The 19,955-nt window shown below is 27.6% G+C and overlaps 1 protein-coding gene across 2 annotated transcripts; it reads right to left on the minus strand.

The window, feature by feature from the left end:
- Nucleotides 1–10,524: 10,524 nt before the first annotated feature.
- LOC107405619 (cysteine-rich receptor-like protein kinase 26) lies at nucleotides 10,525–17,198 on the minus strand. 2 transcript variants are annotated; one of them, XM_016012692.4, is made up of 7 exons: nucleotides 15,375–17,192; nucleotides 15,128–15,247; nucleotides 14,413–14,534; nucleotides 13,993–14,209; nucleotides 13,674–13,911; nucleotides 13,084–13,234; nucleotides 10,525–11,113 (listed from the first exon to the last, which is right to left on the minus strand). In XM_016012692.4, exons 1-7 carry the CDS (start codon nucleotides 16,177–16,179, stop codon nucleotides 10,721–10,723), a joined length of 2,046 nt encoding a protein of 681 aa, XP_015868178.3. In that variant the 5' UTR covers nucleotides 16,180–17,192; the 3' UTR covers nucleotides 10,525–10,720. The 2 variants fall into 2 exon arrangements, with proteins under 2 accessions (XP_015868178.3, XP_048333000.2); XM_048477043.2 differs by having other exon boundaries at nucleotides 13,674–14,209; nucleotides 15,375–17,198.
- Between the last annotated feature and the right edge of the window lie 2,757 nt (nucleotides 17,199–19,955).

Below are 19,955 nucleotides of genomic sequence, written 5' to 3' on the forward strand. Positions count from 1 at the left end.
GTTTGTTCAATTTTTGATTAGTTTTTTATCGAACCAACCAGTTCAATTTGGATTAGATTTCAAATGAAACCAAATTGATTTAGCACTCTAATAGAATCCTATTTGAGCTTTTGAATTCATTGCTTAGTTTGAGAATTGAGATTTAAATACTAAGAAGATAATTAGATTTCAAGCAAAGTGCCAGATCAAAGCTGTTATGTGTCTGTTTGACAGAGATTTTTTTTGAGACCAAATACTCTATTTAAAGATCAAAAGTTGTTTTATTAAAAAATAACGGTGTTTCACAAGAGTCAACAAGGATTTATTGATTAAAAAAATATATATTTTTAGAAAAGTCCAAATTTTGTATTTCTCTATAAAAGTTCTTTTTTTTTAATTTATATGGAAATTCAATTAGTATTTAATGTATATTTTTTATTTACAATTAAATATTTATTAGTTTTTTAATAAAAATTCATTTTCAAAAAATCTATTATACAAAAATTTATAAATTAAAATTTTATTTATATCAACTATACAAAATAAAATGGATCCTAAATATATGGCAGGAGTGTTCATGTTGCATAGATATCTAGTGGTAAAGGGGCTGTCATCGTTGTTGGCAACAAAATTGGGTGGTGAGATTGAGCTTCCTTTTTTGTCTCCAAAGGTGACGAAATCTGAAGCCACCTCTTTTGTTACGTCAACATTAGTAGCCGGTATGGTAAGGGGCTGATGTTACTATTATGGGCTAGTGAAGATATATATGGTAAAACATTTATAAATAATCACGACAATTGAATCTATAAGATTATCAAAAAATATTTATTAATATAAAAATAAGTTTAAATTATTTTTGTGAAATAGTTTTACTAAATATCTATATAATATATGAAAAAATATATATATATATATACGCCATGTGTTAGTATATCTTTTTTTCAAATTCTTTCCAAAAATATTTTTTATTTTTATTTTATTTATATTACTTATTATTTAATATTCATTATCTTACTTTTTATGGATATAACCAAATATATATAAAATTAATTTTTGATATAAATATCCATAACTATCAAACAATTGATAAAATTACATATGATAATAATTTTGAAATAAATTGAAAATAAATAAAATATTTAATTTTATTATAACACAATTATACATATATATGACCTAATATATATACATATATTATAATGAAATTATATATATATATATATATATATATCTATGGCTTGATATTAGATGGCCTAATATATATATGGCCTAATATGTATTATAACGGAATTATAGCCTAAATATATACATCTATATAATATATAAAGTAAAGAGTCAGCAAAATTTTTTACTACGTATATTCTCATGCTCATTCTGTTCCCTCCAAAAATATTTAAAAAATTAAAATTCAAAAATAAAATTATCTTAAAAATTCTACAGTCTTAAAATCATTGTCATATATTTCCTTCCGAAGGCATTATAAATAATTAAAATCCAAAAATAAAATTCTTTAAAAAATTTCACAATCTTAATAAAACTTGAAAAGAATAATTTGATCTTGATTTTTTGAAAATTTCCATAATGTATGGGCATTATCAAGATTCGGCTATAAACCTTTGTAGTAATATGTACAATGGTTTTAGAATAATTTATATAAATAATATTTTTACAAATAATTTATATAAATAATATTTTCAAAAATAAAAATTATACGATCTTTGTAAAACTTGAATAAAAAATTTGATCTTAATTTTTAAAAATTTCCATAATATGTGGGTATGAAAATTTTATTTTTGGGGATAGAATAAAACTTGGCAAGAGAAATTTTTCTCTCTCCTTATTTGGTTATTTTTTGAATTTTTTGAAGATTAGATAAAATATATATATATATATAATAAAATATATTTTTATTATTAAATATATTTCACACAAAAACTCTATACATTAATACATATTTATATATAGATATACAATAAATGAAAATATATTATAAAATAATATTATTAATATATGGTAATTACTAATGAAATGACCTTTTTATCATAAATTTAAAATAGATAATGTACTTTTTTTTTCAATATTTTCCAAAAAAATGCTCAAAACATGCATATATATATATATATATATATATATATATGTACACATATGATAGGATTTAATTAATATGGATCAATATAAAATCAATTTTACATAAAGGTGGATTTTGTATTTAAAAGTATAACTGAATGCTTACAATGTAATGAAAATTATACAAGACTAATAACCATTAATTTGACTTGTGATTATAACTGAATTGATATTTGTGATCTTGTTCAATCTTGAATCTTAATTGCTATTCTGTGCTGTTTTTATTTTATTAACAAGAAAGATAATATTATTAAATAATTATTCTACTATTTACTTATTTTTTGCAATTATATTATTATGTTCTTGAATATAAAAAATGGATCAATTCGATCTGGAATGATAATTATTAAATTTAAATTTAAATTGAAAAATTAATAATTATTTATAATTTTAACATTTAATATTCAATATTAAATTATATAATATCTAAATTTAATATAAAACAAAATTAAAATTTTTTCAGAAATATGTCAAAGTATGATTTTTATTAATCATAAATATACATAATTGTACAGAGTTTGACTAATATTTTGCAAGATAAAATATTTTATATATGGTATAAATAATTGTAAATAGAAACAATGAGTTATAAAATTTAATAAAAATAATTATTTTATAAAAAAATAATATATATATATATATATATGAAAGGAAAGATCCCTTAAATTAATATATATATATACATATATATATATATATATATATATTAGATAATTGAAAGAGATATAGAGGATGCTATTATTTCATTTAAGTTGAATTCTTTTATCTAATCAAATTAAATATAAGGATTTAAATTAATTATTTAACATAGAAAAATTAATTATTTACAAAGAATCAAAAAATATATTTTAATTTTAATTTTAATCCTATAGATGGAAAATATTATATAAATACATTTGGATTTGAATTTTAATTTTATTGATGGAAAAAAAAAACTAAATAGGTAAATATTTTTTAATTGAATTCCATAAATAATTTATCTTATAAAGTAAAAATATATTTATAGGATAAATAAAAATTATAACGATGATAAATAATTAAATTACATTATAAATATTTAGTATATAGAAATGAATTATTTGCAAGAAACCAAAAAATACATTTAAATTGAAATTTGAATTCTATTGATGAAAAATATTATTTAAATACATTTAAATTTAAATTGAATTATATAAACATATTTGAATTTAAATTTAAATTCCATAGATGGAAAAATTAAACAGGAAAATTTTATAGATAAAAAAAATTATATAGGTAATTTATATAGGTAAATTTTGAATTTGAATTTCATAATTGAATAGTATTATATATAGAAGTTAAATTTATAATTTTTTAACAAACTTTTATAGTATAGATTGAAAAAAAATATATATCCAATATACTTATTAGCAATAAAAATTTTAAATAAATTTTCAAATATAATTAATTGTTATAGGTTATATTTAACATCATCTATTATGGTTATATATACCATGCATCATATGGGATGAATGCTAGTATAATATATATTAATAAAGAAAAAGATCAATCAAGTTTAATCAAATTTACAATCAAGAATTGATCACCATTCAATAAATAATTAAAAACTAATAATTAATATAGAGAATTTCACCATATAAAGAAGTATACTAAAAAAAGGAATATTATTGATAACTAATTGTTGACTCCACACTTACGGAAAATTGTGGATCAATTACTCAATTCTTATTTCCTTTTCTTACACATCTTGGAAAAAGCAAAAAACTTTAAATGCATATTTTAAAAATAAATAAATAAATAAATAAAACCTAAATTGAAAATAAAAAAGATATTAAGTAAAATTTTCTTATTATATATGATAAATGTTTGTATATATTATTTATTGTTACAAGTTTAATTAATTGTTAATTTATATATGCAATGGATCCTAAAGGATGTTTCAAAAAATTATTATCGTATACATTTATCAAACTTATTTATTTAGTACCCTATCGGAAAACTTTATGTATTTAGCAAGATTATTCATTCATCAAACATTATTTATCGAGGGTTTTACTGAAGTTTTTAATACTATTGATAGTGGCATGGTATGGTACGCCCCTGGATGAATGGTTGGGTGGTTTCAAGCTTGAATAGATAGGGCAAGGTTTTGGGTTTTATTTTAAAATTTCATAAAATTACATTTGAAAATTTAGGAGATATGGGAAATCACATGTTGATATGCCAAATATGGGGAACGATTGTATTTTTTTTTTTTTTTTAATGGTAAAGTTATAGAATGCGATAAAGATTACGATATTAGAGCATTCCAACCATTTATAAGCTTTCACGTACATATTATAATATATATATATATTTATATATATATAAATATATAATATATACAATAAAAATTATATAATATTTAGTTTGAGTTGAGTTCCAATTTGTAAAACAAACTAAATAAATATCCTTCCTTTTTTAATTATTAAATGTAACTAAATCAAATTGATGAGCTATAAAAACTAATGAAAATCGAACCCAATAGTTTGGTTCAATTGGGTTTGTTGTTGTGGTTTGGTTTTGCCCTCCTTACTCATAAGTCTAGACCTGGTAATTCGTGTTCATGGGTCGTGTTCGTGTTAATCCGTTTAATAATCGTGTTAAAAATACCTAATCTAAACACGATGCATTTATTAATCTTGTCAGGTACCTAAAACACTAACTCAACCTGTTTATAAACAGGTCAACACGACACGACCCATTTAACATGATTACTTTAACTGGTCATGTTGACCTATTAACCTGTTAATCTGAAATCGACTCGTTAATCTGAAAATTAACCTATTTATTTTTGTTTTATTAAAAATTTATTTTTTGTCTTTAAAAAATTAATAATAGAAAATTTTTTTTATAAAGTTTTTAATTTATAATATTTTTTAGTTATTAAATATTATATTATGGATAAAATTATAATTGAAAAATAAATTTAAATGGGTTGTAATACATATATAATCGTGTCGAGTTGAAATTGACATGTTTAATAAATGGGTCATAATGGGTCAATTTCGAATTAAATGAGTCAACCCGAAAATGACACGATTAATAATTGTATTAAACGAGTTGACCCTATTATGATCCGAATTCATTTATGATAAATCTAAATCTATTTATTCTATATCGTTTTCGAGTCATGTCATCGTGTCATGACCTAGATTGCCACCTCTACATAAGCCCGTAAAGCACACTAATATTTACAGGCACTCCCCCAACATTATTCTTTATTGACTCAAATATATATGCTAATATTACATTGTTAACAAAATTCTACTATATGGGTTGTAAAATATTAAATGATTAAATATTACACAACACATGTTCAATGAATATTGTTAAAAAACTCGTTTGACAACACTCTTTCTTGAATGTTGTTATCACATATTGTTAAATCATTTTTATTTTATTTTATTTTTTGTAGTCTGTGTACATATATATATATATATATATATATATATATGGGGTAAAGAGTACCAACTTTTCTACCACATAGTGGTTTTGCTGCCAGTTGGCTGTCTCCAAGGAGATTATTATCTAAGCGTTAAAATCTCACGCTAATAAAATATTGAATAAAGAGAGTAGACAACGATAAAAGATTTTTTATTAAAACATATTCAGTTAAGAAAACTAAATTATGAATAAAAGGAATTGATTATATTTCTTGACGATCACAAATTGATTATAGCCTTTGTATTTATTGAGTACATGACTAACAGAAAGATACAAAAGTAATACAAATAGATAAGTTAAATTCAAAATACAAAATTCAAGTTACAAAATAGAAATATTTCAAATAAGGATAAGATATTATGGCTAGTATCTTTATCTGTAACATCCCCACAAGCTAAAAAGGGATTCGAACACTGTGAGCTTGGAATGCAAAAACTTAAAACAAGGAGCTGAAAGAGGCTTTGTAAAAATATCTGCAACCTGATCCATAAATGGGACATACTGGACAACTAAGCACCGATGTGCTACTTTTTCTCGAATGAAGTGGATATCAATCTTAATATGTTTTGTTTTATTATGAAGAAGGGATTGTGTGCCAAAGCTACAGCATTTTAATTGTCACAACATAACAAAGGAACTTTAATAATTGGAACACCAAGCTCAAATATCATAGAACAAAGCCATAACCTTTTTGACATAGCATTAGCTAAGCTATGATACTCAAATTCAGTAGATGAATAAGAGATTGTATTTTGATTCTTAGCACTCCAAGTAACAATATTGCTTCCAAGATAAAGATAATATCCTATGGTAGAATGACGATCATCTGGACTAGAGGCCCAGTTAGCATCACAATAAGTAACAATATTTAAAATTCTTAAACCGCTTAAGATGAAGGCCAAATCATGAAGTGCCTTTTAAATATTTCAAAATTTTTTTTATAGCCTTCTAATAAGCATCAAGAGGATTTTGCACATATTGACATACTCGATTAACGAACAAAGATAATTCAGGACATGTAATTATGACATATTGTAAAGCATACCAATACTTTGATAGAGACAAGGATCAGAAAAAGAACCTCCAAATGAAGCTAAAAGTTGAAAACCACCCACCATAGGCATTGGGAATGGTTTGGCATGTTGCATGGCTACCTTAACAAGTAAATCATTAATATACTTCTGTTGTTACAAAAACATACCATCAACAATTGGAACTACCTTAATTCTAAGAAAAAAATTTAACGAACCTAGATCTTTGAGAGCAAACTTTTGATGAAGCTGATTAACCATAAATTGCAATTCATGCCCATTACTACCAATCAAGATAATATCATCAATATAAGCTAATAAATAAATAACCGAAGTCAAGGAACACCAAATGAAGAGAGAATGATCAGACAGTGATTGTTTAAACCCAAAAACTTTGAGTACAAAACCATGTTTCCCAAACCAGGCTCTTAGGGCATGCTTAAAGCTATACAACAACTGTTGAAGCTTATAGACAAGATTAGAATTAGAGGAGAAAATATACCCTAAAGGTTAAGTCATATATATTTTTTCTGTGAGATTGCCATTTAAAAAGGCGTTATTAAAATCTAGTTGTTGCATAGGCTAGTTGTGGGCAAAGGCTATAGTGAGTAAAAATCAAATAGTAATATGTTTAATCATAGGGCTGATGTAACAGCCCAGACCACCCGCATGTGATATTGTCCGCTTTGGGCCCAGCCTGCACGGTTTTGTCAAAACGCGTCGCAAGGGAAAGGTATCCATACCCTCTTTTAAGGCATGCTTCCTTCCCCTTTCCAACCGATGTGGGATCTCACAATCCTCCCCCTTTGGGGCCCAACATCCTCGTTGGCACATCGATCCGGGTACTGGCTCTGATACCATCTGTAACGGCCCAGACCATCTGCATGCGATATTGTCCGCTTTGGGTCTAGCCCGCACGGTTTTGTCAAAACGCATCGCAAGGGAAAGATATCTACACCCTCTTTTAAGGCATGCTTCGTTTCCCTTTCCAACCGATGTGGAATCTCACAGCTGAACATCTCTTTATAATCAAAACTGGAACCTGATGAAATCCTTTGGTAACAAGACGTGCCTTACGACATTGAACTATACCATCCAAATTTTTCCCATTTACAACTGATAACCTTTTTATTTGGTGGAGAGGGAACCACTGACCAAGTTTTATTAACTATGAGAGCTTCATACTATTCATCCATAGCTTTACACCACTGATGACTAGCAAAAGCATCCTTCCAAACTTTGGTTTAGATATTTCTGAATCAGCAAGGAAAACCTGTGGCTTTAAAGAGCCTATTTATGATCGAGTGACCATAGAATGCCATACTAGAGTAAAAGATGGAAGTGTTGTAGGAGTAGATAATTGCATTGCAGGATTTATAGATTAGGTAGATTCACCATACTGTAGTGGAATATTAGTAGGACTAGAAATTATAGGTAGTGGTGGAATTGAATGAAAAGTCTTTATCACTTGAAGATAAGGCACAAAAGTTGCAATCCTAGTGGGAACAAACTCTTGAGTAGATAGAGAAGAATCATTAAAAGTAAAAGGAGCCGTATCTTATCAAATATCACATTTCTAGCAATATAAATTATGCTGTTAGATGCCAAACATTTATATCCCTTATATATTATGATAACCAATAAATGTGCAAGGTGTTGAACAAAACATCAATTTATGTTTATTATATGGATGAAGATTAGGAAAACAACAACATCCAAACACCTTGAGCATGGCATAATCAGGTCAGGTTCCATAAAACTGTTCCCATGATTTTATATTATGAAAAACAGGAAAAGGTAATTTATTAATTATATAAATAACAGCTAAAAAAGATTCACCCTAATATTTCAAAGAAAGTGATGCATGAGCAAGTAAAGTCAAACCTGTCTAAACAATATGACGATGCTTGCATTCCACAATGCATTTTGTTCATGAGTATGAGGACAAGAATGTCATAAGACAATTCCATAAGCTATTAAGCAAGAAACAAACAGTTTAAACTCACCGCCACCATCAGTTTGTACCATTTTAATATGCTTACTACTCTGTAACTCTACTTGTTTCTAAAAAAGAATGAATGCATTTAAAGCCTTAGATTTAGCTTTCAACAAAACAATCCGAGAAAATCTTGTACAATGATCAACAAAATTAATATAATATGTGAAACCGTTTGAGATAAACATGGTGCCGAAACCCATAAATCAATACTAATAAAGTGAAGAGATTCATCACAAACTGTCAAAGACATAGAAAAGGGTGAACGTTTGCTTTTGCCCAATTGACTGGTAGTGCAAATAAAACTTTTATTATTGGAAATAGAAACATTACAACTATTCATGACTGATTTGGTGACATCATAAGTGAGATAGCCCAAGTGGTCATGCCATAACTTAACTAATTCGTATCAGCAAGTAAAACTTAAGGACCAACAAGATTAGTCTGTTTATTGATTGAAAAGTTGAAGATGAAGAAGATCATTCTTTATTATAGCAGCTACTTGACCAAAAATTTTTCAAAATCCTTACATCAAACTTATAAAGACCATTCCTAAACATGTCGTACAAAAGTATTGTTCCCGGTAGCTCGATCCTTTACAAAACAAATTCAAAGGTGAAACTCAAAGTAAACACTATTATCATGTGTAAATTTGGAACACTCAATAAATTCTCAGTAAAATGAGGCGCATGCAAAATATTGTTGAGATGAAATGGACTTGAAGATAGATGTGATGAAATAGACGAAAAGCCAATGTGAGAAATTTTCAAACCTTCACCATTGCCTATGTAAATTTTCTCAAAACCATAATACTTTGTTTGTCGGTTAGATTGTTGATATCTGGACTACATTGATTCATTGCATCAGAATTAGGATACCGAATAGGATCAATCAGAGAATTTGGTAGTGTAGCGATAGTAATCATTAGATTGGTAGATTGGGAAGAAGGCATAAAAGGACTCTAATAACCTTGATCAAACATATGATAACATTGAAGAGCTATATCTCCAAACCTGCGACAAATTTGACATTATGGTTTACCATGAGAGGGAGGATTGAGAAAAACACCACAATTACCTTGACCATGTCATGAAGAAATGACCATTAGAGTTGGATCGACCATTTGCCATATTACGTGATGTATGGGTCGAAAAATTATTAGAATTTCGAGGATTAGTAGTCTTACTTGCTGAATTTACTTGCATGACATCATCACTAATGGAGTTGTGATAATCAATATGGCATTCATTAGCCAATAGCTAACACAAACATCTTGAAGTCTAGTTGGTTCAATTCTAGTGGCAATAGTGGTAACAAATGCATCATACACAGTGCCTAAGCCACTTAAGAAGTGAAGAATATGATCATCCTTAGAAACTATGTATCTTGTATAAGCCAAAGCATCAACAATGCTTTAATTTTAAGCAAACACTCAGCCATTGAAGAACCACCCTTTTTAATGGTTGGAAGTTATGGCTTATATTGCATGGTTCTTACCATAGATTTGGAAGAGAACAAATGTTCAACTATTTCCCATGCTTTAAAAGCCGTGTTATAGCAAAGCATCTGAGTTTGCACAAAATTGATCATGGATTTAAGAAGCCAATACATAAGAATTTGATCAAGTTAACACAACGTAATATATTCTTCATTAAATTTGCCTTCCTCTCTGTTTGCATCCATGAGAAATTCTTGAGGAGCAATTTTACTATGAACATAGGAAAGCATATCCTGTTTCTTTTAATCGCAACAAGAGCCTATTGATGCCATTGCAAATAATTAGTGGAATGAAGTTTTGTGGATAACGGATGAGAGAACATACTAGAAACTTGAACTCCTTAAGCAGGAACACAATGGAAGTGGACATCTTAAAGAAAAAATCATTAAGTGCTCTGATACCAAGTTAAGAAAACTAAATAATAAATAAAAGGAATTGATTATATTTTTTGACAATGTCAAGTTGATTACAGCCTCTATATTTATAGAGTACATGACTAATAGAAAGATACAAAAGTGATACAGATAGATAAGCTAAATTTAAAATAAAAAATTCAAGTTACAAAATAGAAATATTTGAAATAAGGATAAGATACTATGGTTAGTATCTTTATGGATAACATATTCAATTGTTGTTTGATTCATTAATGTTGGGCCCCAGATACTGGCTAGATTGGCTACTACTTGTGGCCTCCTTTGCTGAGTTGCTGCTATTAGACATCATATTTGATTTCATCATATCTGATTGATGAAGCTTGAAATTGCGATTAGATGCTGGAGGCATGTCATATTTACTACTACCATGTATAAAAAGTGGAGGATGCGAGGGTGGTGAGAGAGTGAGAGAGTGGCTGGTAAGCATCGCAACAACTGAATTCATGGTGAGTCTATCAACATGATTTTCTTGCACGCACAGTAATGCAATGTGGATGCATCTCATTATCTCGCTTGCTGAGCCATCTCTCAATGTAGGATCCACAATATTTAAAGTTGTGCCTTCCTTCCAATTCATCCATGCCTACATTAAAATACATGTAACTCTTTTGGTCATCTAGTTTTAATATGTTACAATTTAGGCCCTTTATAACAATAATAATAATAATAATAATAATAATAATAATAATAAAAATTGTATTTCAATACCTCAAACGGTCAACTGTCATTTGATAAAAATTCTAATTGGACCAAAGTATAATAAATTGAAACTTAATGGTCTAAACTAAAACAATTTAAATTTGAAATCTAAAAGTGTAACTTTTTCAAACTAAAAGATACTAAAGTGCAATTAACCATTTATTTTATACAAGAAAAATGTTTATAATTTAACCTCTTAAATTTATAATATTATACACAAATAAAAATGAATATTTAATTTAAGTTTAGAAATATTATATATATATAAGGAAAAAAATATTATATATGCACGAAATTGATATGATATAATATAATATTATATATAAATATATATTAAATGGAGACAAAAATGAAAATGTAAAATAAATTTCATTTCCTTTTAAGAAAAATCTAGTTAAATCTACCTGATATGTGACAATTTAATTGATTATCATTAAAATGATTATTTTTTCATATTAATTCTTTTAAAATTAAAAAAATAAAAACAAAAAATATTGTAAATTAATATTGTCACCCATAATTTATGGATTCTACCCTATAGCCAAATATAAGGTAGGTATGTAACCTATAAGATTATAATTGACTACCTATATATAGGATAATTTTCAAGTACGTCTGCAACTTATTTATGCTGTGGACCAAAGTTTTTTTAGCTAAAAAACTAATTACTTCTTTAATTCACTCTGTCACATTGCTAATATATATTTTAAGGAAGTTTGACCGCATTAAAAGTATTTTTACACACTTTTCAAACATTTCCATAGTAAGTAGTGATTTTTAACAAAAACAGTGAAAAATTGTTTTTCTTTTTAATTCCTAATATAAAGTAAAAATTGTTTTCAAACACTCAAATTTATACCAAAAATTAGTTTTTAGATATAAAATTAGATTTAAATCTCAACTATTGCTTTCTATCAATGTTTACAAGCCTAAAACATGGTCTACAATTTAATTAGTTGCAGGCAATCCTCATTTTGAATAAGACTACATATATATATATATATATAGTCAGGCTCACATCAAGACGATTCAATAGTTTTAATATCAGATCTTCTTGTAATCCAATGGCTAGGATTTAAAATTCAAAAGAAGTCAAATATGTGTTTAGTGACATATTAAAACCCTATTAAGGAAAAATGAACAATGTCAGAACTCGACCATTAATAAATGTAATTTTAAATATCAATCTTTGATGTAATCAAAGGACTAAAAAAAATAATCTTGATGTTAGTTTTGATATTAAAAATCTAATTTAAACATGACTGTATAGATACCCATATATGATTTTTATATTTAAATTCAAACAACAATTGTCGATGCATCAAATAGATCAACATTCATAGCATAAGTATCTCTAATTTGGATAAATAAAAGATCTATAACAAGAGATTTATTATATATATAACCAAATAATATAATAATCTATTGGGAAAATGTTTACAATATAAGCTAGTAATGCATTGAACTATCAAGTATTGAAAATATCACATCAATTAATGACTTAAAATTAAAACCTCCTATGCTGAAAGTGCCACATTAGTTGTTGATTCAAAACTAAAATCCTAATTTATCAATTGCCATGTCAATAAGTATCCAATATAAAGGTGAAACTATATTCCTGATTGATCAAAACTATATAACCATATACATATATATAAGAGATAATCTGTTAGAAATAATTCTCTAACATAAGATGAGAACATAGTGACATTTTAAATATAATGATTTAACACAAAAATCTAATTAGGCAAGTAAAAACCCTCAACAATTATCATGTTAATAAGTGTCTACCATAAAATGAAAAATGTATTCCCATCAAATCAAAACTGTGTATATGAATATGTTTGCACTTACATGGTTTAGAAGATCCTCTACGTTATCCTCTTCATCTAAAGAAGTATTTTTCTGCCCACTTATTATCTCCAAGAGTAACACTCCAAAACTATAGACATCTGATTTAATTGAAAATTGTCCGTGCATTGCATACTCAGGTGCCATATATCCGCTGCCAAGAGAGTAGGTTTTAAGTAATTTACATGGAAGCGGCTTTCATTAAGTAATTAGTGTATCAAATGTAATGTATTTTAGAGACTTCAAATCATTTCTTAGAATATTCATTAAACAAAGTTCAAAATTATATTTGAAATAAATGTGAAATTATTTTATAGACAAATTTTATAAGGATATATATAACAAAACACAATCACTATCAAATACACTGCATTTTGTAAGGAAAAAGGAAAAAAAAAAAAAAAAAAAGAGATTTGGAAAAGTGAAGGAGTTCTGCTATTTTTCTATACTCAAGAAGAATTTATGTTGAAATAAAAATTTAATTTGACTAATTCTTTTAAGATAAGGAAAACATCAATTAGATTGGAGACAAAATATACTAACTTCACAAAACAAGACATTAATCTGAGCTCCATTAATTGGTATGCACTTACTATGTTCCCACAATTCGACTTGTTCTTTCTTGAGCTTGATCAACTTTAGATAACCTTGCCATTCCAAAATCAGCAATTTTAGGGTTCATTTCTTCATCTAACAAAATATTACTTAATTTAAGATCACGGTGAATAATTTTAAGGCGAGAATCTTCATGAAGATAAAGGAGTCCTCGAGCAATGCCTCCTATAATTTTATAACGTTTACTCCAGTCTAAATCTCTTCGTTTGATTGGATCTGCATCAATAAATGAATAAGTTATATATAGATTGAATACATTCAGGCCGAGCAAATTAATGCAGAAATAAAGTACTATACCAAATATAAATTGATTAAGACTTGCGTTGGGGACAAACTCATAGACAAGAAGCCTTTCACTTTCTCTTTCATCCAAAGAAAAACCAAAGAGCCTAACAAGATTCCGATGTTGGAGCTTGGCGACTAACTTAACCTCATTCTTAAACTCAAGATCACCCTGTTGGGATGTCTTAGAGAGCCTTTTCACGGCTATATACTGCCCATTAGATAGCCTTCCCTGAAAGTAAATGGAAAGATAAGTTCTAAGAAAATATATATACTTTTTTTTCTGGCAAAAGAGTTAAGAAGTTGCGACAGTTCAGATGAAATGATATTATAAGATAACCCATAGTTTTTCGTAGTTCCACTAGTTAAACATTTTTGAATTTAATTTATTTCCTTTATTGTATTATTTTGTTCCTGAGATTGATCAGTACTTACTTTGTAAACAGCTCCAAATCCACCTTCACCAAGCTTATTTGCATCAGAAAAATCATCCGTTGCTGCTTTTATGGCCCCAAAGTCGAATTGCACACATTCCAACCCATCAATGTCCTCGGGAGCTTTAAATTAAGTGAAAAAAAATGAAAAGTTAAATTAACGTAAAAGACAATACAGAAAAGGTTTTTGGGTTTTTTCTTAAATTGATTAAAAGAAAAAGAGAGAGGGGAAAAAAAAGAAGAAGAAGAAAGAAATAAGGAAATTAGCACCGCCTTATCGTAGCCGATCTAAACAGGAGGATGGAAATTTAAGGAAATGATTAACTTTCAAGTTTGTCACTAATGATGATGATCTGTATTAGTTTGATATATATTAGTTTGTACATTTAATTATTTTTTAAACTAAAACCTTAATTTGTAAAAGTTAACTCAACTCAAAAGGTAGTTTATTGAATTAACATGTTAACCCCTAAGGTCATGATCCATCACGAAAAAGACAAATATTATTTTTCTAAACTTCTAAAATTAAATATATGAAAAAAATTAAAAGGGGCCACATAAATTTGAAAGAAAAAAATTTACACAATTAAAAATCATTTTAAATTGTGTTTATTTTGGTAATATTTGCATCTTTTTAGGATTAAATATTGAAAAAATAGAAATTAACAATATAAAAACATCAGGAGTATACAAACCGAAGCCTTAGATTTACATACTCTGAAGCTTTTTCTTCGCTTTCCTCCTTTTGAAGAAAATGCATATGCCGAGTACAATGATGATAACGGCAGTCAAGACAACAACAATGATCACAACAGTTCGTTTTGTGTCACTCTTTCCTGAAAATTCACAAATATAAATTTTCTTAATTATAATTACAAAAAGAATCACAAATATATTTTTATATGATCAGTAAAATTACGATCCACAAAATAAATTAAAAAAAAAAAAAAGTCTTTTACATACCTTCTGGTGGTGGTAGACCGCCGTATGCGGACACATTGTAGAAAGCACCATACTCATACCTGAGAGTACAGCTGGGTTTAAGAACTCTTCCTCCACTTTTTCCAGCACAACAACCTGGAATTTGCAAAGTAGAATTCACCAAGCAATCGTTACAATCTTGCTCGCTCAAATCTGGGGTGCACTGTACAAGTGCATATATGTCTTCAGCGTCTGGGACCTTTGTATTACCATATGCAAACTTTCTAAGAGAATCTCCCGATGAAGCTTTCCTTATTAGGTTTTCTAGCAAAGGATCGAGAGTCTTCTTGTACGCTTCCGCGCTGGCCGCTGATGGATTGGGGCTGGGCAGCAACCTGAATGGTGCCTCTTTCTTCATATAAAATATGGAGCTGTTGGAGTAGCGCACCAAACAGCGCTCGCCCCAAATGATCGCTTCCTTTCGGTTGGGACAATTCGTTAAAAGCCTTGTTGTCGTCTCGTTTATACAATCACGACACTCGTTTGGCACAACGTCTCCTCTGCAGAGCGCGATTGCGTTAACTTTGTCTGGGTTTTGTCCCAAGGAAGAATTGTAGAACCCATAATTGTTATTGGTTTCTGATATGAAGGAGGTGAGGAGGCTGTTGAGGTTTTGTTTGTAGATGGTGCTTGCATCGGTGAGATTGCCGTCTTCGGAAGTACAGTTCCAGCAGTACTCAGCTCTCTCTGTACAGCTATCTAATTGCGCAAAGTTGGCGGTGAATAAAAGGGGCATCAGAATTATTATAGGAAAAATGAAGCAAAAGAGTTTTGAAGAACAATCCATTATCTGAGAGAATGAGTGAGCGACCTTGAATTACAGCGGAAATAAAACTTGCACAATCCCTTTTTTCATTTTATTTTTTTATTTTTTTTATTTTTTTAATAATTGATGAAATTTGTCAGTCAAATAAAACTTGGAAATATGTCAAACACGTAAAATAGGTGTTCGAAAATCCAAAACCACGTTCTAATTAGGGAAAATTTCTAGTAATCCTGGAGTACTGAAGGTTTTTGACATTTGGACATTTGTTACACATCATTTAACCGCTAAATGTGAAGTGTTATTCCTTCATTCACTTCCGTCCTTAGCCACCTGTCCCTTTCAAACGACAGAACAACTTCATCGCACCAATCTTTTGAAAACTGTTAAAACGGTGAAGAACTTGCTTAAGTACTCTTCTGGCATCAGATAGCAAACCCATTAAAATCTTCCAATTTTTTTTATTTTTGTCAATTGAATCTTCCAATAAAAATCCCCCAAAAACCGAAATTTAAAATAATTTTGAAATGGGGATTACAAGCTATCATTCATACAAAAATATCCAAAGATGTTTCCATGTTTGTACAAATAAAACACGAAGAAAAACAATTTCACCAAAAATCGCAACCCAGAAAACCCAAAATAACAGAAAAAAGAACAAACCCGGTTGAGGAAGGATTCCGGCAGTGATTTGGTCTGTATGACCATATTTTCGTCCAAGCTCTGTAGTGTTAGAATCATACTTTGATATTTTTGTGCTTTACAATTAACTTAAGGTTCTTTCTGTGATTTTAGATTGACCCAAAAAAAAAAAAAAAAACAAAAAACAAAAAACAGAGTTAGATCTGTCTTTTGAAAGAAGAGGAATTAGGGCTGGGAAGGGAAGGCAGCAAAAATACTTCACGGCGTTTATTTTTATTTAGATGATGTGGTACGGATGTCCAAATGTCGAAAAGCTATAGGCAGGAGTACCCAATTTTCAGAACTCCGGGAGTATTAGAAAATTTTCCCATAATTAGATACTTGGACTTTTCCTCCCACTCACGAATAGTGGGCACCACCAAATGCCATGAAAATGAAGGCTCCCTAACAAGCCAGTGATATCTCGAACTTTCTGTCAAAAAAATAAAAATAAAAATAATAAATGATTTTGTTGAAAAAAAAAAATAATGTTTATAAAATAATTTTTAAAAAATTTAATTTTTGTAATTTTACTGTATTATTTTGGGAAGACCACTTAATCTCCACTAATAAGTAATATCTAGAAAAAAAAATATTATTTTTTCAATAGGACTGCCACAGAAATAACCCTTTTTTTTTTTTTTTTGTGGGATTACACATCCAGTTTGTCAAATTCCATCATAATTTGGTCAATTCATAACCCTATTATATAGTATTAGCAAAAAAAAAAAAAAAAAGGGAGAAAAAAGGGGTGATTCTGTTCACAATATCAAACTCACTAATTGCACTACATTTTTAGTTATATTTTAATATTTCAAAAATATTCTTTAATAAAAGATTACAGATACTCATAAATTCATAAGCACAATTAAAAATAAAGTAATATGTGTACTATAATAGAGTTTTAAAAAAATAATAAACCTTAATAGAGGCCATAATGAAGTTTAGGTTTGAAAATGTAAGTATTATTCTTTTTTTAAAAATTTATTTGTTTACTCTCTATGTGTGTGTTCTGTTCTTTTTTTTTTTTTTTTTTTAACTTTCGTTCTATTTACTATTCACACTAATTTTTTAATTTTCATCATGTAAATTTTGAATTTGTTGGATATACGTAATCAAAATGATTTAAACTCATCTAAATTATACATAAGGGAGAAAATAATTGCTTTTGAATCCGAATGAAAATTTAATGATATGTGAAGTCGTTCGATATGTATAACTAAGCCAAAAAATTTGAATCCATTTGAGTTTTGTAAACCAAACGACTTTAATTCTATTCGTATTAAATAAAACTAATAAAAATACAAAGATATAAAAAGTTGATCTCATATATATAGTCTAGACAATTTGAATATTTCCAATTTATGTATACCATACAACTCTAATTCTATCCGGATCAGTTTATGTATACCCTATCTAAATTATATAAACCAAATGGAAAATTGATGATATGTGAATTGGTTTGTCTATATACATATTTTTATTCTTATATGGTATATAAAACCTAGATCATCTTAGAAGTTCTTATGAGATTGCCAATAGGAGCAAAGCTTGTCTCATATCTTGAGATTTCATTGCTATTTTAAATAAATTAGTTTGGATCCGAGATGTTACTCTGTTTACAAAGGTTGAAGATCAAGCCAAACGGATTTGAGAATTAGTGTAGTTGGTGGCCATCTTTTAATTTAAAAGGGAATTAGGGATAAAGATATATACTATATTTATTTAATTGCTTTTAAGGGTAAACTACGTATAATTAATTGTTGTAATTAGTAAAAATTGGATTAAAAGTAGGTGTGTGTAAAAAGTTTAGCTGTTAGATTTTGGTAGTATAAATATAACAAACAAAAATTATATAGGATTAAATTACACAAAAACCCCTTGATTTATTTGACTATTACAAGTAACCCTTTGACATATGAAAATCCGTTCAAATTATTGAAAACCTAGAAGTCAATGAAAAAATATAGATGAAAATAAAATTACCCTCATAAAATGATCTAAAATTTTAAAGCACCCAAATTCTAAAAATAGATAAATTAATTTAATTAATATTAGTATTATTTTTAATATTTTATTTTGAAGCAAATATTATTTTTTATATTTTATGTTTTTGAAGAATTTTACCTATTTACTATTTTTTTTGAAGAAACTATTATTTATTTAATATATTTTAAATAAAACATTAATTTTGATTTTTAATATTTTTTGAGGAAAATATTATTTTAATATCTTCCAAAACATATTAATTTTAAAATTTGTTTTGAAGAAAATATTATTCCAAATGTTTTTTTTGAAGAAACTATTATTTTTAATATTAAGATAATAAAAGAATGGATTAAATTATTTAAAAAAATGGTATAAAGAAAATGCCAAATGAGTATTTTTTGTCAAATTAAAATAATTTTTCTTGTTTTATCAATGGACAATTCTATTCACACTACAAAAACTATTAGACACACTACATTCTCCATACATCCATACTAAATTTTGTTATTTCTTCTAGCACTAATAAAATATGTTAACACTACCCGAAAATTGATATCTAGCGATAGTTATTTAGTGACATTATAAAACAAATGCATCTGAAAAAATAAAATCGCGACTTTAAGGTTAATACGTTGGTAAAAATTCAATAAATATACGACGCATCCCAAAACAATCGATGTCAAACGGTCGCTAAAAACAACAATAAGTGACATATCCGTTAAGAGTCGCTGAATATGCGCCTGAACAGAGTCGCTTTTAATATTGTTCGTATATTTTATCTGAATTGTATTGTTTAAATGCTAGACTTATGAAAAATGACTAACCATCCACTTATCTATATTTACATTATAACAAAATTTAATTATACGAGGTTGCTGTTCAATTATATAATTTTTCATTTACAATTTGTTTTTGCAAATCTCTTAAATAGTATTCTTTTTTTATTTTTTTTTATTTATTTTAAGATATTGGTAATAGGCGACGCATAAAAAGCATTCCGAGATGCCTATTCCCCCTTCTTTTTTTTTTTTTTTTTTTTCAAATCAACCTGATTTCCTTTAAAACTTCAAATAATCAGTGAAAATATTAGAGCAACATAACTGAGCTGGTTTTCTTTTCCTTTTTATTTT

Source organism: Ziziphus jujuba, chromosome 3 (assembly GCF_031755915.1).
Source record: "Ziziphus jujuba cultivar Dongzao chromosome 3, ASM3175591v1".
In the NCBI taxonomy this organism is placed as follows: domain Eukaryota; kingdom Viridiplantae; phylum Streptophyta; class Magnoliopsida; order Rosales; family Rhamnaceae; genus Ziziphus; species Ziziphus jujuba.

Excerpts from the sequence above, each read along its gene's own strand:
- LOC107405619 (XM_048477043.2), bottom strand. The coding sequence starts at position 16,179 with ATGGATTGTTCTTCAAAACTCTTTTGCTTCATTTTTCCTATAATAATT. Across the intron at positions 14,210-14,412 it reads GATTTGGAGCTGTTTACAAA|GGAAGGCTATCTAATGGGCA; the intron begins GTAAGTACTGAT and ends ATTTACTTTCAG. Across the intron at positions 11,114-13,083 it reads TAGAGGATCTTCTAAACCAT|GCATGGATGAATTGGAAGGA; the intron begins GTAAGTGCAAAC and ends ATTTTAATGTAG.